At 48.0% G+C, this 24,961-nt stretch overlaps 1 protein-coding gene across 1 annotated transcript in view; it reads left to right on the top strand.

Annotated features, from left to right (window-relative positions):
* The window catches only part of sdc4 (syndecan 4), a 32,033-nt gene extending 7,584 nt beyond the window's left edge, over nt 1-24,449 (top strand). The window contains exons 2-5 of the mRNA XM_070896402.1: nt 17,290-17,407; nt 20,135-20,163; nt 20,998-21,187; nt 22,504-24,449. Of these exons, the coding sequence (XP_070752503.1) occupies nt 17,290-17,407; nt 20,135-20,163; nt 20,998-21,187; nt 22,504-22,655 (489 nt within the window). The 3' untranslated portion in view covers nt 22,656-24,449. The remainder of the gene's footprint in view (nt 1-17,289; nt 17,408-20,134; nt 20,164-20,997; nt 21,188-22,503) is intronic.
* Nucleotides 24,450-24,961: the final 512 nt, after the last annotated feature.

Here is a 24,961-nt window from a genome sequence, read left to right as displayed (position 1 = left end):
TTGGCCAGTGGGAGTGCAGAGCTCGTACGGAGAAATTGATCCAGGCGGGATTGTGCTGTAGGATGTTTGGCAGAGTGCATTCAAGTTCGGTCTTGAAACAAAATAAAAATGCATCTCACCCCCCCCCCCCCGCCCCCCCACTCCCCGCTCTGCTGAAGGTGCTGGAGTTCCATTGGGTCCTTTCCATTCTTTCACGCGTTGGCCTCGACACTCGAGGATAGCAGCGGAGTTCAAAAAGAGAGAACTTGCAATTATGTAGCGCCTTTCACAACCTCGGGATGTCCAAGTCAACCAAAACCTCGCCTGTTCCAGCAATAGCAGCGCACCATGTGGGAAACACACTCCAACTCTGGCAGCATCTGTGGAGGGCGCAGCGAGAGATGGGGAGGGACGGGTTAACATTTGGGTGTGGACCCTTCCTCTGAACTGGAAGATGTTCCAAATAAGCAACTTTAAAAAAAAAAAAAAAATTACAAAGGAAAAGGGTAAACAAAAAAACCACGCAGTAAGTATTCGAATAGGATACGAGACGCTTGGATGGCTGAGGTATAATGAGATTCAGGACATGTGTGTGAATGGGGACATGATGAGGCTGTTCTGCTGTTCAATTTGCTGATCTGTTTCTTGATTCCATTTACGCGCCTTGGTTCCAGATGCCGGTGTCAGCTGTGGCTCAGTGGGCAGCACACTCTCGCCTCTGAGTCAGAAGGTTGCGGGCTCAAGTTCCACTCCAGACACTGGAGCACACAAATCCAGGCTGAGGGAGTACTACAGTGTCGGAGGTGCCATCTTTCGGATGAGATGTTAAATCGAGGCCCCGTCTGCCCTCTCGAGCGGACACAAAAGATCCCATGGCACTATTTTGAAGAAGAGCAGAGGAGTTATCCCCGGTGTCCTGGCCAATATTTAATCCCTCAATCAACATCACTAAAACAGATAATCTGGCCATTATCACATTGCTGTGTGTGGGAGCTTGCTGTGCACAAATTGGCTGCTGCATTTCCCATATTACAACAGCGACTTCACTTCCAAGGTACTTCATTGGCCGTTGAGCGCTTTGGGATGTCCGGTGATCGAGAAAGGCGCTATATAAAGGCAAAGTCTTTCTTTTGGTTCCAGATCCCTTAATACCTATTTGGCTGGTAGCAACTGAAGCAAGAAAACCTGAGCAGGCTCCAGTGACCCAGGGGAAGAACACAGGAGGGTGGGGAGTTGCATGCTGTTCCCTCACCTGGCCCTGTTCTTGCAGACTAGGCCTATATTCTCTATAGAGTTTAGAAGAATGAGAGATGATCTCTTTGAAACATACAAAATTCTTACAGGGCTTGACAGGGTAAATGCAGGGAGGGTGTTTCCCCTGACTGGGGAGTCTAGAACCAGGGGTCACAGTCTCTGAATAAAGGGGTTGGCCATTTGGGAGTGAGATAAGGAGAAACTTCTTCACTGAGGCTGGTGAATCTTTGGAATTCTTTGGAGGGCTGTGGATGCTTAGTCATTCGGTATATTCAAGACCGAGCTAGATAGATTTTTGGATATTATTGGCATTGAGGGATATGGGGATCGGGTGGGAAAGTGGAGTTAAGGTAGAAGATCAACCATGATCTCATTGAATGGCGGAGCAGGCTCGAGGGGCTGAATGGCCAGCTCCTGCTCCTAATTCTTATGTTTTTAATGACTTGTGAAGTGCTTTGGGATGTCGTGAGGTAGGGAAAGGCACTACGCAAAGGCAAGTTCCTTTTGAAGTGGTGATGGTGACGTATGGTTGCATTGTTTTGGATGTGGGGCGAGGGACTTCTGTCAATAGCGTGACTATGCTTTGTTTACTAACTTCCAAGAAATAATTGCTTTATGTAGTGCCTTTCAGGATGTCTCAAAGCACTTTACAGCTAATTAAGTAACTAAGGTAGAACTGAAAATGCTGGTCAGCAGGCCAGGCAGCATCTATGGAGAGAGGACCCAAGTTAATGAGGTCGATGACCTTTCATCAGAATTCTTTGAAGTGTAGTCACTGTTGTAATGTAGGAAACGTGGCAGGCAATTTGCGCACAGCAAGCTCCCACAAACAGCAACAGACTGGGCAGTCTGTTTTAGTGACGTTGGTTGAGGGATATTGGCCCTAGGACACGGGGAAAACTCCCCTGCTCTTCTTTGAAATAGTGCCATGGGATTTTTTAAAATATATGTCCACATGAGAAAGCGGACGGGGCCTCGGTTTAATGTCTCATCCGCAAGATGGCACCTCCGACAGTGCAGGGCTCCCTCAGCACTGCACTAGAGTGTCAGCCTAGATTATGTTACAAGGACACCCTCAAAGCCTCCCTGATAAAGTGTGACATCCCCACTGACACCTGGGAGTCCCTGGCCATAGACCGCCCTAAGTGGAGGAAGTGCATCCGGGAGGGCGCTGAGCACCTCGAGTCTCGTCACTGAGAGCATGCAGAAATCAAGCGCAGGCAGCGGAAGGAGCGTGCGGCAAACCAGGCTCCCTACCCACCCTTTCCCTCAACGACTATCTGTCCCACTGTGACCGAGACTGTGGTTCTTGTATTGGACTGTTAGCCACCTAAGAACTCATGCTAAGAGTGGAAGCAAGTCTTCCTCGATTCCGAGGGACTGCCTCTGATGAGATTATGGGGCTCCGTCTCTGGAGTGGGACTCGAACCCACGACTCGGGTGCTACCCACCGAGCTACAGGCCACGTTCTTGGATCCTGCAGTGAGTTGCTAGTAATTCATGCCGACAGAGTGTGTTGTAATGTACACCCCTCCTGTGTAGGGCAGCAGTGTTGGGCACTGAACAGGTTGACTCCTCCCCCAACCCTCCCAGCCCGTGCATGGCCAGGGCTCTGACTGCCCCGTTGACCAGTTCTACTGAAGAGTTTTACTCTTTAACGTTTCTGATTCTCTAACATGAGGTTCACCACCTCCCGCATATCTGGGCTGTTGCCAAGGCGGGGCGGGAGATCTTGCTGTGAAAGTGGCTGTGTAAAGCTAGTCTTGACCAAACGTTCATGCTTGAACTACATCGCTTCAGTGTGGGGCTGCACAGCCAGATATCCGAACGTTCCCGGTGTGGGGATTAGTCCCCTCCCTTTATTCTCTGCCGACGCAGGAAGTCTCTGCCTTGCAGACTCGCTGACCCCCTTTCTGAGCTGCTGGCTGTTGCTATCGGTGAGAGCTGGTGCTATTTACAGCGGCCAATGGAATGCAGTCCCTCCAGATTAAACTGTGAAATACTTGGCGCTCCAAGTAGTTGTTTTCAGTTGGGAAGCCAGCCCTGGTGCCAGTGCTTAACACAGCTGCTTTGATAAGCAGTTTGAACCAGGATGTTGGGGGGTCTTGTGATATGAAGGTGGTTCCTTTGCTGTTTGAGCAGGTGGCATTCTTGTTTACAAAGAACGTGTTGGTTGATTTAAAAAAATATATATTTTTATGATCTTTGTTGACGCAGGGATTAAAATGGCTGTCGGCTTAAAGCGCTGGTTGGCATGTATGGGATGTGTGATCTTCAACTCCATCTCGTCCCTTGAGACCACCGTTGTTCTCCTACAGTTCTCTCCCAGCCCCTCACTATTTTGCCGTTCACCTGCTTTATTGTGCAAATGGTGCTGTGCCAGTTTCAGTGTTCTGCTCAATCGCCATTTGCCCAAGAAAATCTATCGCAGTAGGTGATACTGACTGGGTGAGATGAAGAAGGGTGGGAGTCGGGAGGGCCTCGTGTTGAGCTTAAACACCGGCACGGACCCCGTTGTGCCGAACGGCCTGTTTCTGTGCTGTGAACTCTGTCTGATCCACTTGTACTTGAGGTGAGGATAGGTTTGAGAGTGGCTCCTTTCAACTCGTTAATGAGTTTTACAGAAACGGGCCACATGGCCCAACCAGTACCATGCTAGTACCTCGGCACCAAGACGGAAGGATCAGAAAATCCATTTATTCATCCCTACTCTCTCCTTTTGAGTTGGTTGATCCCGGCCACTGTGCCCAGTAGAGATTCTACAATGGAGTCTCTGAAGCCCTGGGCTACGGGGCTGGGGCAAAAATCAGCCAGAGTTCTCCCGCACTCGAGCCAGCGACTCTCTGCTGGGAATTGCACCCATGGGTGTTGGGGCGCGGGCGGGATCTGGCTCGGATTGTACTGCTCCTCACTGGTGACTAGGTGGCTGGCGATGTGCACACTGAGCCCAGGTAGACAAAGAGTGGCTTTCTTGGGCAAAGTGGCTGATGAACTGTGTAAGCCTTCAGAAGATGGAGGAAAGGAGAATTGGGGTGGGGGTGGGGAATCTAATGGCGCAAATGCCCCTGTAATGTATGCACCTGATGAGTATGCTCACAGGTTTTTGGAGTTGTGAGTGGCTTAGCCAGTCCCGTGATGTTCACAAGACTCAATAAAACCCCAGCCAGTTGGGTTCAGGGGATCCACGATGAGGCAGATGGTTGTGAGTCTAGTGGATGAACTGGTAATGTATAGTGTGATTGTTAAACCTTTGTTAATAAACTAACTAGTTCTTAATAGCAACGTGTTGCTATGAATTCTTAAGCAAAGAACCCATGAAGCAACATCCCCCTTTAACAAAAATCCAATTCTCTCGCACCTCGATCAGTTCGGGCTGTTTTTTTTAAAAATTTAAGAGGCTTCCTGGATTATTGCCTATCTTCACTCCACCAGGAATAGCAGGTTGTGGGAAACATTTTCTATCTCCAAAGATACTGGAAAAAAGAGGGAAAACCCCCCATTTTTTCTTGCTGGAGTGGTGGTGTGATTCGGCACAGAGTCTGACTCCTGTGCTGGGCCCTCGGGCATGGGCCTCACACACCCACCCCCGACCAGTCCTGACGTGTTTTTTTTTAATTGTTCCACAAGGTATCAAAGTACCTCTCCAGAACGGGGTGTGGCTCCCAAACATTCTTTCACCAGAAGGCAAAGTGCCAGAATTCATTAAATTGTGCAGCAAATCCTTCCAACAATTATATTAGCTATTCCACACCACTTGCTCACTCTCTTAAAGGGGTAGCAACCGCCCCCCCCCCCCCCCCCCCCCAACTCCAAAAGTTTTCTGGGTTTAAGGTGAGTGTTGCTGACACAGCGCCATGTATTGACAATCTCAGCATGTTTGCTTGTAGAGAATGCCCTCCGGCTGTGATTGGTGCATGATGTTATTGTGCATGTTTATATTTAACCTCGCCGCCCAGTGCCGCAGGAATTGTAGAATGGTTAACAGCATGGCCGGAGGCCGTTCGGCCCATTGGCCCACTGAGCCTGTGCCGGCTCTCTGTGCCCAGTCAGGGTTGTGGGTTCAAGTCCCACTCCCAAGGGACTTTAGCGCAAAAAAAATCTAAGCTGACACTCCCAGTGGAGTGCTGCACTGTCGGAGGTGCCGCCTTTTGGGATTGAGCCGTTAAGTCGAGGCCCCGTCTGCTGTTCTCGGGCGAGGACAGAACGCGGGAGACAATACCCACACGCTGAGTCACTGGACAGCAAATAGTGAGCCGTCTGCATTGTTTTTGCTCCCCCCGTAACCCAGGGGACAATGATATCCACGTTTACAACCTCCATACAGCCAATAAAGTCCATCTGAAGTGTAGCCACTGTTGTAATGTGGGAAACGGAGCAGGCAATTTGCGCAAAGCAAGCTCCCACACACCACAACGTGCTAATGACCAGATACTGTGGTTTTTAGTGATGTTGGTTGAGTGGCAAATATTGGGCAGGGCACTGACCATTCAATATTCGGTCCGCTTTACACACTCGTGAGATCAGCCTTTTGCACTTTTGAGATGCTTCTGAGACGCCTCAAGGGGGAGGGGAACGCAATCCAATCCGGTGCCCTCGACTTAAATGTTTTCCGGAAAGAAACTTTATTCATCTTCAGACAAAACGGGCTGAAGAGGATGTATAGAATCTCAGCCCATTACATCCCTCCAGTGCCTGGCAGATGTAAGCTCTGCCTGGGAGCCAATGTCTCCCTTTCCCGCCCCCACACCACCATTGTACTTTGTTTCAAGTGTAAATAATATGAAAGTAGAAGCCATTGTCGAGCGAAACAAAGGAGAGCGGAACTGCAGCCAAGTTTTTTTTTTAAACACCGTGATTGGAGGTTTGTTTGACCCTTTGGCTGCTAAAAGGCATTTGTCACCTTGTGGCATATAAACCGGGTGAGGATGGGGGGGTGGGGGGTCTTGCTGTTCGTGTTGAGAACGACTATAAGGCTTACTGTGTAGGCTTGAACCAGTGTTGAAAACGAGATTGAACCAGCGTTGAAAACGAGATAAATTAAGTCTTTCGGTGAAGTACAAGTTTTGGGTTTTAAAAAGGATGTAGATTTGTGGGAAGATTGGTGGCGTCTGCCTTCTTGGGTGGACGCAAAACACCCCATGGCACTTTTCGAAGAGGAGCAAAAGAGTTCTCCCCAGTGTCTTGGCCAATATTTATCCCACAATTAACACCTTATCCCGCAACCAAACACCTAATGGATTATCTGGTCATTATAACATTGCTTTTTGTGGGAGCTTGCTGTGCGCAAATTGGTTGCCGCGTTTCCCATACTGCAACAGTGACTTCTTTGGCTGTAAAAGCACTTTGGGACATCCTGAGTTAGTCAAAGGCCCTGTATAAATGCAAGTCGTCTTGCTCTCCTTCCTAACCGCTGATGGACTTGTGTGGGGTGGAAGCACCCAACACCTTGACTTGGAAATAGCGGATGCATTGACAGTCATTTTCCAACATTCCATTGACTCTATCGAGTGGAGGGTAGCCAATGTAACCCCACTTTTTTGAGAGAACAGGGAATTATAGACCGGTCAGCCTGACATCGGTAGTGGGTAAAATGATGGAATCAATTATTAAGGATGTCATAGCAGTGCATTTGAAAAGAGGTGACATGATGGGTCCAAGTCAGCATGGATTTGTGAAAGGGAAATCATGCTTGACAAATCTTCTGGAATTTTTTGAGGATGTTTCCAGTAGAGTGGACAAGGGAGAACCAGTTGATGTGGTATATTTGGACTTTCAGAACGTGAGGCCACCCTCGACCTTTGATCCGCCAGGGAGAACGGTTAGAGCAAACGGGTGCCATCGATCAGACGATTGGCACCTCACATCGCTCGTGCACTGCCAGTTCACCTTGGGTTGCCAAAACCAGACCTTTTCTGTACATATGAACGTATGAGAAATGACGGACAGGTAAAGACCGTCTGGCCCATCGAGCCCGTCTCCCACAATTGCGATACCTCATGTATCACAACAAAAACACTCCATCCCCACCCGAAACCAGATGATCTCCTGGGAGAGGCAAAAAAAACCCACATGTTTTTAAAAGCCTTCAGACGTAGTGCAGATATCCGATCGATCTAACTGTGGTTGCTAAAAAGGAAGTGATTATAAGATCTGCGGGGAAGTGGTTGATCTATGAGGTTGCCCGCTCTGTCGATCCTGGCGGACTTTAGGAGCAACTCTTGGCCCCTTTTGAGTTTTGTCTGTTGGTTGCACTGCCTGCTGCTTATGATTAATGGTGCTCTGTGGACACAGTAGCAGCCGTTCATTGGGATTTGACATGCCCTTTATGCTGCTGTCCAAACGATAAACTCTCTCTCTCTCTCTCTCTCTCTCTCTCTCTCTCTCCTCTCTCATTATGCCATCAAGTTGTCTTTCTCGCTGTACTGTAGGCCAGATTTTTATTTTCAACCGGTAGGTTTGAGGAGGGAGTTGTAATGGAATTACAGTTTTGGACTTTTGGTTAGGTTGTCACGGTAAGAGCTAGCATTGTACTCGATTAGAACGTGCCCACAAAAAATGTACACTCAAGCCTAACCGAATGTGGCCATTCTACCCACAGCCTGTTTGAGTGGTTGCATTGGTTTATTTAACAAGCACAACTTGTATTTATATAGCACCTTTAACATAGTGAAACCACAGGAGTATTATGAGATAAATTTGACACCGAGCCACATAAGTAGAAATTAGCACAGGTGACCAAAAGCTTGGTCAAAGAGGTAGGTTTTAAGGAGCATTGAAGGTTGTGCATAGTTGGGTTGGCACCAATTCCGAGCACCCATGGATGTCCCTGAACCGCACGTGCAGTAGAAACTGCTTCTAACAACTTGCATTTACATCGCGCCTTTCAACAAAGTAAAGCGTTCCCTGGCACTTCACAGGAGCAAGTTGATCAAACAAAAATCTAACACCGAGCCAGATCATGGGGCAGGTGACCAAAAGCTTGCTCCGAGTTGGGTTTTAAGGAGCCTCTTCAAGGACGAGCTTATAGAGAGACGGCAAAGTGTAGGGAGGGAATTCCAGAGCTTGGCAGCCGTGCCTTCAGCTGCCCAATGGTGAAGCGATAACAATCAATCAGAGATGCACAAGAGATCTCTGAGGGTTATTGGGCCGGAGGAGGAGGTTAGAGATCAGGAGGGGCGAGGCCATGGAGGGATTTGATGATCCAGTGTAAATAGGATGGTTTTTTTCCATCCCTGAAAATTGCAACCGCAGCTGCAGCATAAACAGCACTCTGAGAATTAGCACTACCAACCATGAAAGGGAGTTGGAATTCTTTTTTTCATGCCAGTGGTTATTATGATGTGGAATGTTTTACCACAAGTGGTTGTTGAAGCCACGTCATAACATTTTGAGAGGGAATTAGAGGGAGAAGAAAGTTATTTAAATGGCACTCGAGTCGATGGATCCAACGGGGAGCCAGCAACGCCCAAATAGTCAGTCTCCTTCCGTACCAGAACATCTGGTGATTTTGGGCGCTGCTTAGAATCCCGCCCTTTCACTTCTGCACAGATGGGGTTGAAATCTGCCCCCCTCCTCTTTGAGGGAAATAGTTGCTGGAAGGCTTTGAACCAACCAGGCAGCTCTGAGGTTGGGAGGATTGAACGGACGGGTGGGTGGGGTGCCTGGATTGTCATGCGCTCCTTCCGCTGTTTGCGCGTGCTCCCGGCGAAGACACTCTCTGTTTGGCGCCCTCCCGGATGTTTACCCTCCACTTTGAGCAGTCATGGGCCAGGGAGTCCCAGGTGTCGGTGGGGATGTTGCACTTTGTCAAGGAGGCTTTGAGGGTGTCCTTGAAGCGTTTCCACTGCCCACCTGGGGCTCGCTTGCTTTGAAGTCTCGTGTCGGACATGCAGACGACGTGGCCCGCTCAACGGAGCTGGTCGAGTGTGGTCAGTGCCTCGCTGCTGAGTAGCTACAGAACAACCCACGTATTGGTCGAGCGATTGGCCTGTGCGAAGGACGGGGTTGCTTGGCCGGGGAACGGGGGAAGGTGTCGTCACTGCAGGCGGGGATGGTGTCTGACGCCCGAGTTGCTGTCTCCTCCTCCAGCTGGGGCACGGGCCCTGTGGCGGCTGCAGCAACTGCAAGGTGACCATCTTGGCCTCTTCGCATGTCAGCGACCGGTGGTCGCTGAGCCACCAGAGCGTGGCACCGAGAGGTCTGCCACTCAATGCGACGTCAAGACAATTCTGGACCACTCCAAATTTTACTGAAGTTGTGGAGATTCCATGAGATTGCTTTCACTAAAATGGGTGTTGTACTGCTTCATACTGACTTACACAGCAAACGACAGAGAATGACTTCTATTTATATAGCGCATTTGACATAGTGAAACATCCTAAGGCGCTTCACAGGTGTATTGAGATTTAAACATTTTACACCGAGCCGCATAAGGAGAAATTAGGGCAGGTGACCAAAAGCTTGGTCAAAGAGGTATGTTTTAAGGAGCATCTTAAAGGAGGAAATAGAGGTGGTGAGGTTTAGGGAGGGAATTCCAGAGCTTGGGGCCCAGGCTACAGAAGGCACGGCCACTGATGGTTGAGCGATGAAGGCAGAATTAGAGGAGCGCAAACATCGCCAGGGGAGGGGGGTGGTGCGAGCCAAAGAGGGATTTGAAAGCAAGGATGAGAATTTTGAAATCCAGGCGTTTATTAATGTAGGTCAGTGAGCACGGGGGCGAGGGGTGAGCGGGACTTGGTGCGAGTTGGGACACTGGCAGCCGAGTTTTGGATCACCTCCAGTTTACGTAGGGTAGAACGTGGTAAGCCAGCCAGGAGTGCATTGGAATAGGCAAGTTGACTGAAGGAGGTTTGAGGATTGGCAGTTTCTTGTCAATTTCTGGTTTAAGACACCAACAAAAAAATGACTGGCCTTTTGGAAATGTGACGTGTAAAGCGGTGCATGCCGCTGGGTGCAAGACTTTCTTGTAGTTGAACGGCTCGGATGATGGTGTCAACCAGCCACCAGAATGATGTATAACTGCCATCTGACCCCGTGGATTAGATTACTGACCGGCCAGCACACTGCGATTAGTATTTTAGAACATGTATAGCGTTTAAATATTAGATGGGAATTTTGGTGCTGACGTCATTGCTTCTGCTCCATCTTAAAACCCAAGGTTGTATTCCTGGAATTTAGAAGATTAAGGGATGATTTGATCGATTTATTCAAGATAGTCAGGGGAACGGATAGGGTCGATGGAGAGAAATTATTTCTGCTGGTTGGGGTCTAGGACCAGGGGTCCGAGCGTAAAAATTAGTGCCAGGTCTTTTCGGAAACACTTCTACGCACACAGGGCGGTGGAAGTTTGGAACTCTCTTTCACAAAGGGCAGTTGATGCTGGATCAATTATTTTGGGGTTGGGTCACAGATCTGTCATGATCTCATTGAATGGTGGAACAGGCTCGAGGGGCTGAATGGCCACCTCCTGTTCCTATGTTACTCTTATTTATTGAGACTATTTCTCACCGTGACCAGGACTACAGCCGAGGGAGGAGTCCTCTTTGATAGATGTCCAGGCATCCACCTGGGCTTCAGGAAGTCTCCATCTCATGGGACTGTTTTTTTTTTAAAGAATTGAGAAACTTGGGTGAAGCTCCAAGGCTTGAGGTGCAGCACACCAGAGGATGGAAGGGTTAAATCGGAGTGGTGATTGGGTGCACCGAGAATAGAATCTTGCAGCACAGAAGGAGGCCATTCGGCCAATTGTGCCAGTGCTGGCACCGGCTCTTTCTAGCCAGTTAGTCTCACTGCCCTGCTCTTCCCTGTAACCCTGCCAATGAGTCCTCTTCCAAGTAAATGCCCAATTAGAATCTGATTCCACCACACGGCGAGGTGCTGCATTCCAGATCACAATAATGAAGATCTCGCCTAGTTTGGGCACTTTTTTTTTTTTTTTTTTTAATCAAAAAATCTGCAGGAGGAATAGATAGATGGTGCAGTAAAGAGTTCGAGTCTTGGGACAGTCCAGGATAAATAATCCTCTCGGAGTTGGAAACGGTATGATAATGTGTGGTCATGTGACTTCCAGTTACCCTTGTGACATTTAGTATGACTTGCCACTTGATAGCCCTGTCAATTGGGAGACTGTGTGTCGCTCTCTCCCCCTCTCCCTCTCTCGAGGAGGCCAGTGTTACTTGCACTACACTAGCCCTGCCAGTTAGCGGGTTCCATATCGGTGTTCTGCTGCGGGGCAGTATATGCAAATCTGGCACCTGTTTGATTTCAATCTCTCAATGTAAGTTGCGTGGAGACATGTAGAGAACGGAGTCGTGTTACATGTGGGTCGCTGCTTGCGTTCAGCGGTGAAGCTCTGCGTTTGACACTGTATGAAGCGGCCAAGCTATTAAGAAACTCATTTAATTTATAACACAAAAAAACGTTAACTATCCTATTTTAGTTAAACCAAAAGATTAATTAATGCTGTTGGGAGGGCTCCATCATTAGGCTGCAGAGAATGGAGGAGTGTCACTTTCAAACGCTTTGATTTCTTGGTCTTGGAAGCAAAGACCGAGAGTTGTAAGTGCAGACTGAGGGTGCGAGGTAGGAGAAGTTAGGGTGCGGTGTGCGCACTTAGGACCTCGGGAGGTCACCTCGAATTACCTTGTGCTGCTGGTCCATCCTGGTTCGTGGGAGGGGCTACGTGATTGGCCGACAAGCCGCAACAATAGGCTGGGTAAGCAGGGGAGCCGACGTGAGTCGTAGATGGTCACAGGTTTGATGCCTGGGCTGAGTTAACTGATGTGACTGGGGCCCTATGGTAGACCTTGGGGCTGCCTAAGTTTAGGAGGGCGGGGCGGGTGGGGGGCGTAATTTGACCACGGAATCCTGCTTCTGATCATCTTCCCAGGACCCCTCCCCGAAGAATTGGGTGAGAATAGGATTGGACTCTGCTGTGAATTTCTCTTCCCCCCCCCCCCCCCCCCCCCCATGGAAAAAGATTGTTATCTGGGCTTGGGTATGAGTTGGGTGAGACAATTTAGTAATAGCAGTTGATCTCCAGGATGTACTTGGGGACAGCTTTTCCACTGGGTGTACTTGAGCAGTATACTTAAAGACACAGGCCAGTCCAGATCCCTGACCACGCAACAAGCAGTGCCACAGGAGGTTAGCGAATGTGTCCATAAATCTTTGGCTGGTGGGGGGGGGGGGTTAATGACATGTGTAAACCCATGCTGGATTTTTGCTCAAATTTGTGTTTCTGCACAAGTGTGAAAGATTGCAGCACATGCACTCTAGGTGACCCTTGCTGTGAGCGAGATGCAAAATGATGACTGTGCCCCCCCCCCCCCCAGCCTAGGCTAAACGTTATTTTGGCAGCCAACGTGCCAGATGCCTAGGTTGTTAACAATACTGATTTTAATCTGAAAATGCGCACTCTTCCCTCTTTAAACCACCCCCCTCCGCCCCCATTAATTTCAAACTTTTGTTCAGTGTTTGGGAGTTTCTTTGACTTAATTGTTCCCTTTCAACCGTGAGAGCCATTGATCAAGCTCCAACTTGTACTGAGCATCCAGCCGTAACTTGTGATGGTTCTTGGTTTTTATTTTTATTTCTCAGATGTCGGGTGTCTACAGGAGTTTTGTATGTTTGCACAGCTGAAGTGTAAAGCTGTTTTTTGACTTTAATCTGGCTGGAGCTAATGACCATCAGCAGCACCACCTTGCTGCCTGTTTCTCCCTGTTGTCACAGTTCGCGTGACACAAGTTTTTAGTCAAGTCAACACTGACTTGCATTTATATAGCGCCTTTTTTTAATGTAGTAAAACGTTCCTGGGCACTTCGCAGGACTGTTATCAGACAAAATCTGACACTGAGCCACCTAAGGAGATATCGGGACAAGTGACCAATAGCTTGGTCAAAGAGGTAAGTTCTAAAGGGCCGTCTTAAAGCAGGAGTGAGGAAGAGGTTTCCAGAGGGAATTCCAGAGCTTGGGACCCGGTAGCTGAAGGCAGTGAAAATCTGAGGAGACCAGGATTGGAGGAGCGCAGAGACCTCGGAGGGTTGTAGGGCTGGGGGAGGTTCGAGATTGGGAGGGGGCGAAGCCACGGAAGGATTTGGAAAAACGGGATGAGAGTTTTAAAATCGAGGCATGGCCTTACAGTCTCCTGCTTGCATAGTTGTGGCATGCAGAGCCTTGAGACGGCCTGGTGTGTGAGTAAATAGACGTTCCATAGTGTGGCGCTGGCTTGCATCATCAGAAGGCCTGGGATTTTGCCCCCAATATCCAAAGGACTGGTGGGGTAGCCTTGCTGCAATTGGCCTCCGTGGCTTAGGGTTCGGGAGATGGGAAATCAGCCAGGGTTACCAGATCAATGTTCCGAGACCCTGCTCGCTGTTTAGGCTTACTTGTGAAGTATGCCATTTGGGCAAAGTACCGGTGTCCGCGAAAGCCCTATCCCGGTAAGAGTTTGCGCCGTCGGGAAAGAGAATTTGGCACGAGAGTAAAAAGATGACTTGCCCAAAACTGCCAAAACATTTTCATGAGTAAGGAGAAGATGTGGCAATTCGATGACTCAACGATGTCCTGAACATATTGTGCATGAGTAACCTTGTGGTCACTGAAACATAAGTCACATCAACTCTTTCACCATAGTGCATCCCCATCCCTTCTATAATGAATAACAACAGCATTAAACCTACTGGAGCTGCCAAACTGAAGCTATCGAAGCATTGTGACTAATCCTGACACATGGCAGGAGGCCATTCAGCCCCTCGGGCCTGTTCTACCATTCAATTAGATCATGGCTGATGCACATGAACTCCAACCACCTTGATTCCATAATCCCACAATACCTATTGATCTTTTCAATTGACCCCCCCCCCCCAGCTTCAATTTTTTTGGGGGGGAGAAAAGGGGGAGGGAGTGAAAGTTCCAGATTTCCATTAAGTGTGTGTGCGTGTCACCCCTGAACAGCCTGGCTCTAATTTCCCTTGTTCTTGTATCGCCTCAAAGTCTTTTTCTTTCATTCTCCAATCCCTCCCCCATGTTGGCATTCTCACTTCTGGCTTGCAGATCAGTTATCGTCCAGCTACAGTTGAGGGCAAAGTGCCGTGGGATCTTTTCCGTCCACTCGAGAAGGCAGACGGGGCCTCGGTTTAACGTCTCATCCAAAAGATGACGCCTCCGATGGTGCAGTACTCCCTCAGCACTGCACTGGAGTGTCGGACTGGATTTATGTGCTCCAGTTCCTGGAGTGGGGCTTGAACCCGCAACCTTGTGACCTCTGAGGCGAGTGTGCTACCCACTGAGCCACAGCTGACGCTGTATAGCAATTATTTGGGCGCTGGAGACCCGGCCATCGTTACCGGCTGGTGTTGGACCCTGTGCCCGTGCAGAGAGTGTGGACACGGTGACCCATGCAGTCACCAGGAATAGATTTATCAAAAAAAAAACACCCAGTGATACGAGAGATAGTGCCTCCCTAATCCTCTTCCATGTACGAGAAGCGGGTTTGATAGATGAATTGACTGGAGTCATGTACAGTGGTAACTGTATCTGGACATTAACTGGCTGGGGAACCTCGGCTTGTTTCCCAACTACACGTTGGTGCTGTCATCAGGAGATTGGTTTCAATGAAGAAGGACCTTCGGCCCATTTGATCCCAGCCTTCTGAAATCCCATCTCCTCCCTCCCCCCCCCCCCCCCCCCCTTGTTTGCAGCATCCAGTTGCTTTCAAGGAGCGGATTGGGAAGGGGATCAAACCTTTGTCGCGTGGGATTGACTTGCACGCATCGGGGCTCCGGATGTAAATCCCCCACGGCACTAGGTTTAATCCCCCCCTGACCTGCAGGGAGACCACCACTTCCGTGTGCAAGCGGTGTTTGACCAGGGGGCAAGCTGTCCCGAGTGGTTTCGTCAAGCTCTTCGCTGTCGCTTGCTGATGGAATGTTACACATGCGGCTGTCCGACTGCTGGGCTGCAGACTGTAACTCGGTACCGCGTCTATTTTAAATCTCTCGTCTCCTCTACCCCAGATTCATTTTTTTTTCCAATCCTGAACGTGTTCGCCCCCTCTCGCTGTGGTACAGGGTACACTTGCGTGGCCCCAGTCTCTCTCTCTCTCTCTCTCTCTCTCTCTCTCTCCTCCAGTCCCATTCCCTCTAAGCAGTTCCTCGTGTACTCCAGCTTCACTGCCCAAACCTGATCGTGTTCTCGCCAGTGATCTGCGCGCTCTCTTCACATCAGGAGTCCCTTGGTACTGAGCGGGAACCATGGCTGACCTCCTCCTGTCCCCGGCATTCAGAGACGCATGGTAGCACCTGGATGTGATTGCCTTCACCCCATTTTTATACTCTTGTGTGCGAATTATGGTTTCATCCCGATTCAATCGACCAGTAATCACCATTCCATTGTACAGTGTTGCTTAGCTCATGAGCGATAAACTGAAATGATTGGAATTGTAGATATTCCGGCTTGCCAATGGGAATCTAAACAGACCCGAATGTGCCGTTGTCCGTTTGATTTTTAATTTAATCAGGTTGGCTATTCCCCCCCCCCCCCCCCCCCCCCACCCCCCCCGAACTGCTCCCAGCGCCCTGTGATATATATTTTTTTTGCCAAGTCTCCCGGTCAACACCTCCCATTGGGAACCAAGTGTTCCATCAGCTGTAGCGAGTAGCATGTTTCACTTGGCAAAACGTCAGCGCAACGTGACGATGGTAGGAGCCAAGGTCACACAGCCTCGTAACAGTGATCCACTGTTTTAATTTTCCACACCCTGGACGGTCCAAAGCTGGTTGTGACGCAAGTGTATTGTAGTTTGACGCTGGGCAGGGGATGAGTCCCAGGTAGATGTAAGTGGTGGAAAACTGTGCTTTGACATTTGGTACTGGATGGGATGATTACACCCTTCATAGAATCATAGAAATTTACAGCACGGAAGGAAGCCATTCGGCCCATTGTGTTCGCGCCGGCCGACTAAGAGCTATCCAGCCTAATTGCACTTTCCAGCTCTCGGTCCATAGACCTGTAGGTTACGGCACTTCAAATGCACATCCAAGTACTCTTTTTAAATGTGGTGAGGGTTTCTGTCTCTACCACCCTTTCAGGCAGTGAGTTCCAGACCCCCACCATCCTGTGGGTGAAGACATTTCCCCTCCCATCTTTTCTAAACCTCCCCCCAATTACTTTAAATCTATGTCCCCTGATTGTTGACCCTCTGCCAATGGAAACAGGTCCTTCCTATCCACTCTATCCAGGCCCCTCATAATTTTATACACCTCAATCGGGTTTCCCTTCCCCCTCCTCTGTTCCAAAGAAAACAGACCCAGTATCTCCAATCTTTCCTCTTAGCCAAAATTGCCCAGTCCAGGCAACATCCTTGTAAATCTCCTCTGTACCCTCTCCAGTGCAATCACATCTTTCCTGTAATGCGATGACCAGAACTGCGCGCAGTACTCCAGCTGCGGCCTAACCAGTGTTTTATACAGTTCAAGCGTAACCTCCCTGCTCTTGTATTCCATGCCTCGAAGGGTTAATCCTAATACGGGCACAGTGGGATGCTAACTAAGCAGGTCCAGTGAGTTAATCATTTTTCCTGCTTCGGGACACAGTTTTTTGCAATTTCATCGAAAGCTAATGGAAATTTTACTTGATTCAGAAGATTAGTGGCCAGACCAGGAAGACAATTAATTTCTGTGCGTGTCTTTTTTTTTCCTCCCGTTGCACTAATAAGTTGGGTATATATTTATAACTTGTTTCCTGTTTACTGCCTGAATGGAATGTTTCCACTAACAGTAAGAATGTAGCACTTGTGTCTCTTCAACATGTGATTCGGAGCTTGTGCTAGACTGACCTTGTTGGGAAGGAGACAGCAGGGAGGCTGGAACTATCCCATTAAAAACCGTCTCTCATTCCACTCTTTCCTCCCCCCCCCTGCGATGAATTAATATTGTTTAAATGTCTTTGAGTGTACTAATCGCAATCGGTTCAGGTTACAGCACCTGGTCTGGTTCTGGCATTGTGTGCTCTGTACTGATCTGTGTCTCATTCTCTCTTTTTTTTAACCTGAAACAGCAAAGGGAGTTGACAAATGACCTGGAGGGCTCGGGATTCCCAGAACTAAGTAAACTTCACCCCAATTACGAGAATGAAGAAGGCTCTGGCTTCGCTTCTGGAGATGACAATGACATGGGTAACTATCTCCTTTCTTGATGTGCAGTGGTAATGTCTAGTCCAGGTTCTGACCATGCCCCGTGTGGATTGGGGCTTGCCTTGAGGTGGAACCCCCAAGGGACCCTTTCGCCTGGACTCAGCTTCTGTGTTTAAAGCCAAGTTTGGGCATGAAGAGCCTAAGACTTGTTAGGAACAGAAAAAGATGGCCACATTAAAGAAGCCCCATCCCTAGGCTCTAAGAATGTGTGCATCACAACAATCTTTTTTTTTAAAAGAGAGGGAACATAAGAATTGGGAGCAGGAGTAGGCCATATGGCTCCTCGAGCCTGCTCCGCCATTCAACCTCCACTTCACTTTCATGCCCGATCTCCATATCCCTCGGTTCCCTGAGTCCAAAAATCTATCTATTTCCACCTTGGATATACTCAACGATTCAGCATCCACAACCATCCGGGGCAGAGAATTCCAAAGATTCACAACCCTCCTGAGTGTATCTCAGTCTTAATGGCCGACCCCTTGTACTGAGATGGTGACCCTAGTTCTAGACTCCCCAGCCGGGGGAAACCGCCTCTCAGCATCGGCCCTGTCAATCCCCCTGCACAAGAGAGGATAGGATTGTGCGCCATCACAGACTGAGATGGATGAGCTGACTCGCGTGCACAGCCATTCTCAACATCACGTGTTCACACAGGTAATGGGATCCCGCTAAACAGGGACACCAGGAGACACCAGACCCAATGCCCAAACTGCAAAAAGTAGGGGTCTTGTTTTTTGCTCCTCCTCCATACAGTTGATCTATTCAAGCACTGAGATGGATTTGTTAGCATTCTATGGTTTACAATATCCACCAACACTTGTATAAATTGCCTGCTTTATACAGCCCATTTCATACTGTGTTTAGATGTTCTTTCTACTGTTTTTGTATATCTTTCTCCCCACCCCTTGCCCTCCTTCATACCCATTGACTGGATATGTTTCATAGAATCAGAGAATTTTACAGCACAGAAGGAGGCCGTTCGGCCCATCATGTCTGTGCTGGCAAAGCTTCTCGCTGTAGAAGCTGTTGCACATGTCCATGTTGCCTGACCCAAAGGAGTGTACTCCTGGCTGGCAAGATTGAAATCCCATCTCTTGATGAAGAAGCCATTGGTGTTAAGCGATGGACTCGAATCTCTCGCCAGCCTGCGATCGGCTGGATGCTGAGCTACCAGTGGCTGGACACCTCTTAGGCTGGCCCTGTTGAACTGAACGGAGACACTCCAGACTTCACGCCCAACTGGCGTTGCCGGAGTTGATTTTAAGCTGGAAAGGAACCTAAGTGACAGATTCCGGAGGGGAAACTAATCCCCAATTAGCTCCAAATGGGCGGGTGATGCTCCTCCGACACTGAGGGAACTTCACAAACACCAGTTTCCCCCTTGTGCCCGTTCCCTTTCCTTCATAAGAACATAAGAAATAGGAGCAGGAGTCGGCCATTCGGCCCCTCGAGCCTGCTCCGCCATTCAATAAGATCATGGCTGATCATCTATTTCAACTCCACTATCCCCATATCCCTTGATTCCCTTAATATCCAAAAATCTATCGATCTCCACCTTGTATACCCAAAGACTGAGCCTCCACAGCCCTTTGGGATAGAGAACTCCAGATCCTTTCATACCTTCCAATCTGCATGAACCGTTTCTAGAATCTAGAATTTTGGAAGTTGACAACCAATACATCCACTATCTCTATAGCCACCTCTTTCAAAACCCTAGGATTTAGGCCATCAGGTCCAGGGGATTTATCGGCTTTCAGTCAGTCCCATTAATTTCTCCAGTATTATTTTTTTTTTTACTAATACTAATTTCATTGTTTAAACCGAGGAAAGAATTTCATAATTTCACTTTTTTTTATTGGTGCAAATGTAACATCTTAAACAGCCTTTGAATACAGTCGTTCCCATGAATAAACAGTGAACACCACCTGATTTGCAGTAGAGGTTTAGCGGGAGAGGGGGGAATGAGGGGGTTTTGTGACCTGCGGTTGAAGTGTTGGGATTCGGAAAGTTTGAGAGATTTATTGTCTACATTCTCTTCCCCCCCCCGGGTTGGGGCAGCTTGTGCTGGAACGAGCAGCTGCTGAAAGAGGAAGTGGTTTCGGCGAGGAATGCAGGGCTCTGCCGAGCCGAGTCTACGACTTCCTCAGTTACTGTAAAACCTGTAACTGCGGGGCTTTCCTCCGGTGGACTATCTGCCTGTTGATGCTGCGTTTCCCGCCCACCCCCTTGTATTTCAACTGCACTCGAACGATGGCGGTGGCAAGTGGAACTTCCAACCCACCTGTGAGCGGAAAGGCCTCGAAGGCTGGTTTGTGATTATCATCGCTGTGCTGAAGCTCCAGTTTAATTCTGTGCACGCCTGGGGGTGTTCAGTAAAGTTCCTGTAACTTTTTTAAATTTTAAACTGCACGCTGACTGCCCATATATGCCTCTCCAGCCGTTCATCATTCCGTTTTCTGATCATGTGAGTCACACAATGCCAGCCCCAACTATCCTCTTCTCCTGCCACTAACTCTCGACTGCAGTCGGGCACAGAATGAAAGGAAAGTTTTGCATTTCTATCATGCCCTCATGCAGCCAGTGAAGTACTCTTGGAACCGTAGTTGCTGTCCTAATGTAGGAAACATGGTGGCCAATTTGTGCATAGCCAGGCACTGTGATAGTTACCCTGAAGATGATTGCCAACAAAATTATTTTCTTTTCTTCCAGATGATAGCAAAGAGCCAATCGATGATGAGGTAAGATGTGCTCCATTCTTTATGGACCGTCTCTAGGGTTGTATGATTGTCATGGGCAGTAATTGTTGCATGGGGCACCTGGAAGTCAAGGGGGGGGCGGGGGGCCCCCAACAGCGGGAACACTGGCCGAGTTTGTTGACTCACCAATGATTTGGGAGAATAGTTGAGAGTTTACAAAGCGCTGCTGAACTTCTTGAGATCCCCGCTGACTCTGTGGCCCTAAGCACAGACGGTTACAGCACAGAAAGAGGCCATTCGGCCCATCGTCTCTGTGAGCTAGGGCTACCCAAAGCTAATCCCGGCGCTCTTCCCATGGCGGTGTTGCAACAGGCTGACGCTGCCGCGGCCAGTGTTGGTATGTTGCTCCGACTGGGAGCACTGTTGGGGTTGTTGCAACATTCCAACTAAACGTAGCTCCATGAGTAAATGGTGCCAGTAGATGTGATGCTGGGCCACCATGCTCGGGAAGATTTCCATCTTCAATTCCTCATCTGTGCTGAGACGGGCCGGGATCCCAACGAGAGTAGCAATCATTGGACTCTGTGCCAGAAATGGACTGAGGGGGGTGGGGTGTGTGGAGCAACCAATATTACCAGGCCTCCAACCCCTAAATCGCCATCCGGTGCTGTCTGCTGGAAAGTGAGCAGTACGGATATTGGGTGAATGACCAACCACCTGGGTGTGACGACCTGACCAGGAGCTGGCCTCCATCGCTCCAGCGCCGGCGCCTTTCCGCATTTTAAGAGGGGGAGGGGAGGAGCGGAGAGCCGGAAAACTTTGGGAGGGGGACAGAGGGAAAAGGACTCAATGTAACAGAAGTGTTGTTCTTCTCAGGACGACGAAATGGACAACCGAATTGACGAAGGGAGCGATGATTTAACGGATGTTGTGGAGGGCCCCATTTTAAGCAATGAGGTGCAGCTGGTAAAGAACGCCCTGCCCCAGGACAACAATGGCAACCGGGTCGCCATGGCGAGCACCAACAACGGTGACAGTGTCTTCGAAAGCACAGAGATGCTCGCAGGTATGGGACACACGCCCAGTGCGCCTTTGGGCGTCCAACGCGAAATGTCTCCACTCCAGCCAGCATGTAGGGGACTGATCTGCCCAGACTATTGCCCTCCGTGCAAAAAAACACATTGCATAGAGTGTACAGCACAGAAACAGGCCATTCGGCCCAACAGGTCCGTGCTGGTGTTTATGCTCCACACAAGCCCCCTCCCACCCCTCTCCATCTCACCCCATCCCCATATCCTTCTATTCCTTTCTCCCTCATGTGTTTATCCAGCTTCCCCTTAAATGCATCGATGCTATTCGCCATAATCCCTCCCTGGGGTAGTGAGTTTCACATTCTCACCGCTCTCTGGGTGGTTTCTCCTGAATTCCCTATTGGTGACTATCTTGTATTAATATTTTAGTTTTGGTCTCCATGGAAACCTCGTCTCTGTCTATCCTATCAAAGCTCTTCATAATCTTAAAGACCTCTCTCATGTCACCCCTCTATAGAGCCAAGAGCCCCAGCCTGCTCCGTCTTTCCTGATGGGTATTCTGGAATTATCTTTGTGCTCCTTTTCCAGTGCGTTTCCGTAATGTGAAGATAATGTCCTTTATTGGACAATCTTCAATTCTATAAATCTAATTTTTTGTTTCTATGGGGGTGAGGATTAAAAATAAATGAATAAATATATAAATAAGTCTAAGTTGCTTCTAGAAATTATCCCCCGCCCCATCGTGCCTGGCTGGATCATCACTAAGTTTGGAAATTAGAAGGATTTTTTTTTTTTTTTTTAAGTCAGTGGTTTCTTCATGAACACCATTTATTGCCCCTCCTGCTCTTCCGACCCCAGCGTTGACTGCACTTCCAGGGTAATTGGTTGTGTGTGAAATGCTTTGTGGCGTTTCTGAGATGTGATGAGGTGCTTGTATAAAAACAGCACTGAGGCAGAGCTGCACGGTCAGACATTGGATGAGATATTAAAACGAGGCTCCGTCTGCCCTCTTGTGTGTGGACGTGAAATATATCCCTGCGACACTTACTGCGAAGAAGAGCCGGGGAGTTCTCTTCAGTGTCCTGACCCAAATATTTATCCCTGAACCGACACCGATTTTTAAACTGGCTGTTTGTGGGAGCTTGCTGTGTGCAAAATGTCTGCTGGGTTTCCTGCGTTACAACAGTGACTACACTTCTTCAAAAGGAATACTTTGGCTGTAAAGTGCTTTTGGGACAGCCCTGAGATTGTGAAAGGTGTTCTTTAATTTAAAAAAAAACGCAAATTTTTTGTTTTTGAACGAGGCACGTTGTACAGCCACCCGGACTAACAGACTTGTTCTGATTTGCAGCAATGATCGCAGGTGGCACCATTGGCCTGCTGTTCGCCATCCTCCTCATCCTGCTCCTAGTTTACCGCATGAGGAAGAAGGATGAAGGCAGCTACGACCTCAGCAAAAAACCCATCTACAAGAAGGCACCAACCACTGAGTTCTACGCGTAAGCCTCGTGTGGTACCTGAGCTTCTGAACAACAGACTTTATATTCTCTCCAAGAGCTTCCGCCTTAACAAGACAAAGACAAAAAGTGGAGCCAAATTCTGCAACTAGTTTTTAAAAAAAAAACAACCTCTGCTAATCTTTTTAATATATAAATATATACACACATATGTATGTGTGTGTGTGTGTGTGTGTGTATGTGTATCAAAAAAGAAGTCCACTTTTAACTGTTGGTTTTCTAAAAAGAAAATGTTGTCTAACCCAGATTAAAAGATTTAAAACGTTTCAAAAATGGACGAGTCTTGGAGCGCAAAAAAACCCAGCGGCGTCCATTATTGTGCCCGCCATGAGTATTTCTACCGAGTTCTGTGGAGGAGGAGGAGGAGGAGGTGAAAGGTCACCCAGTCCCGACATTTCCAATCCCGGAAATCGTAACCGGTTTCCCGGGGGGGCAGGCAGGCAGACTGTTAAACCCGCGGACTTTAAACACTAATCGACAAATTGGAGCGGCTTTTTTTTCTAAGAACTGCCTTTCTCCATTTCTCCGAGAATTCTAATTTTTTTTCTCTGTTTGTTCCAAAAAATCTTTTAACCATCGGAACACTCGCAAGCGTTAATCTCTTCCCCTTCTCCCCAGTGCTTATGTTGCTTATTTTGCATCATTTTCCTTCCTTCTCCTCCCCCGACAACAAATGAATTGGATTTTTTTTTTTAAATGGGTTAGAGAGACGTACTTAATCATAGATTGTTACCTTTCTGTAGTATTTTATTACAAATACTAATAGCATACAACTATGTTCCTATAACACCACTGATGAATTCTGTAGAAATGGTTCTATCTTAAAAAAAAAAATTTCATGCTTTTTAAAAACAAAAATTAATTTATCTTAAAATATTTTAATTGACTTTTACTTTCATTTTATTTCAAGGTGTGATTTTTTTTTAAATGTTTTCAGATGAATGATGTGTTTAATTCTAGGATGATGTACCTTTTCTGCCATTTTATTTTGTAAACGATATGACAATATTGCAGTTGGAGTTCCACACTGGAACAGTCACATGTTTTAATAGTCAGTGCTTCGCAGGGCAGTGTAGTGCAGTCACGAGAGAGAGAGATTTCCTGAGTTTTTTTTTGAAATTTTTTTTTATAAAGAGGATTTTCATTTTTAATTTAACCCAGTTCCTGAAAATGCCCCCTTTTTTTTTTTACATCCTGGGAATGTAATGAAACTACCAAGTAGCAGCTGTACAGTCTCCGATCTGCATTCGACCTCGGCCTTTTGTTGTTGCTAGGAGACTCTCAACGTTCTCTGCAAAAGTCAAAACACTATCAGTTCGGGTTCCTCATTCCTGGGCCCTTGGAAGTTTCGTTTTCAATTCCCTCGTTTGCTGTTTTATACACTAATTTCCCCCACAAGTGGTCAGAATATCCAACTCTCTCTCTCTTTCCTGTTGTATTAACTGTAGTAGTGCGAAGTAGGCCTCAGGCTTTGCTGTTTCTTTGAACATTTCATATTGACTGTATTCCTCGGTCAACGTTCTTGAGCATACGATCCCTTGACAATTGGAATGATTTCTTTAAAAGCTGTCTCTTGTTTTTTTTTTTTAAATACCAAAGTTTCTAAACTCGGTTCTCCTGGCTATTTGGAGGAGGAACCTAAAACTTTAGCCTAAATTAAACCTGCCAAAGCCTCAGGATATACACGTATCTTTTTTTTTATATAGACTACAAAGAATAATGGGAGAGCAATTTCTGGATTAAATTATTGTTTTTATAAATAAAGGAATCTTTTCTCTTGCATGTGTGCAGCTGTTGAATCCTGTGATGCAAAAAGGGGTTTGGATGTTAACGTTTTCCTCGCGCTCAATTTGCTAGTAGCGTCATTGAGGCTGATGTTGCTAAAACTTTGGCCATTTCTGAGACCCAAGTAAATAGCTCCCGAAGGCTTCTTTCAATGGGGCTGTTTTGTAAAGCCACGACCCTGCCTCCACTCGAGGCACATTAAGCACGATGTGTGGCTGGTACCAGCCCTGTTGAGAGGCCGGATTGATCCCTTTCTCTGTCTGGATCGTGCAGCAACCCAGAACTGCTGAACCTGGGAGTGCCTCCCCTGAAACAACCACGTGCATTTATGTCGGGCCCCTCGGTGTAAAATTTCCCGCCGCGCTTCGCAAGGAGCGTTTAACCGACAATTGACACCGGGCCGCATAAAAGGAGATCATTGGGACAGGTGACCAAAGGCTTGGTCAGAGTTGGGTGTTGAGCGGCTTGGAAGAACGATTCAAGGAGGGGGATCCCAGCTTGGGGCCT

Source organism: Pristiophorus japonicus, chromosome 12 (assembly GCF_044704955.1).
Source record: "Pristiophorus japonicus isolate sPriJap1 chromosome 12, sPriJap1.hap1, whole genome shotgun sequence".
NCBI classification, from domain to species: Eukaryota; Metazoa; Chordata; class Chondrichthyes; family Pristiophoridae; genus Pristiophorus; species Pristiophorus japonicus.
Note: the sequence above shows the minus strand (reverse complement) of the source record. Positions and strands in the feature narration are given on the sequence as shown.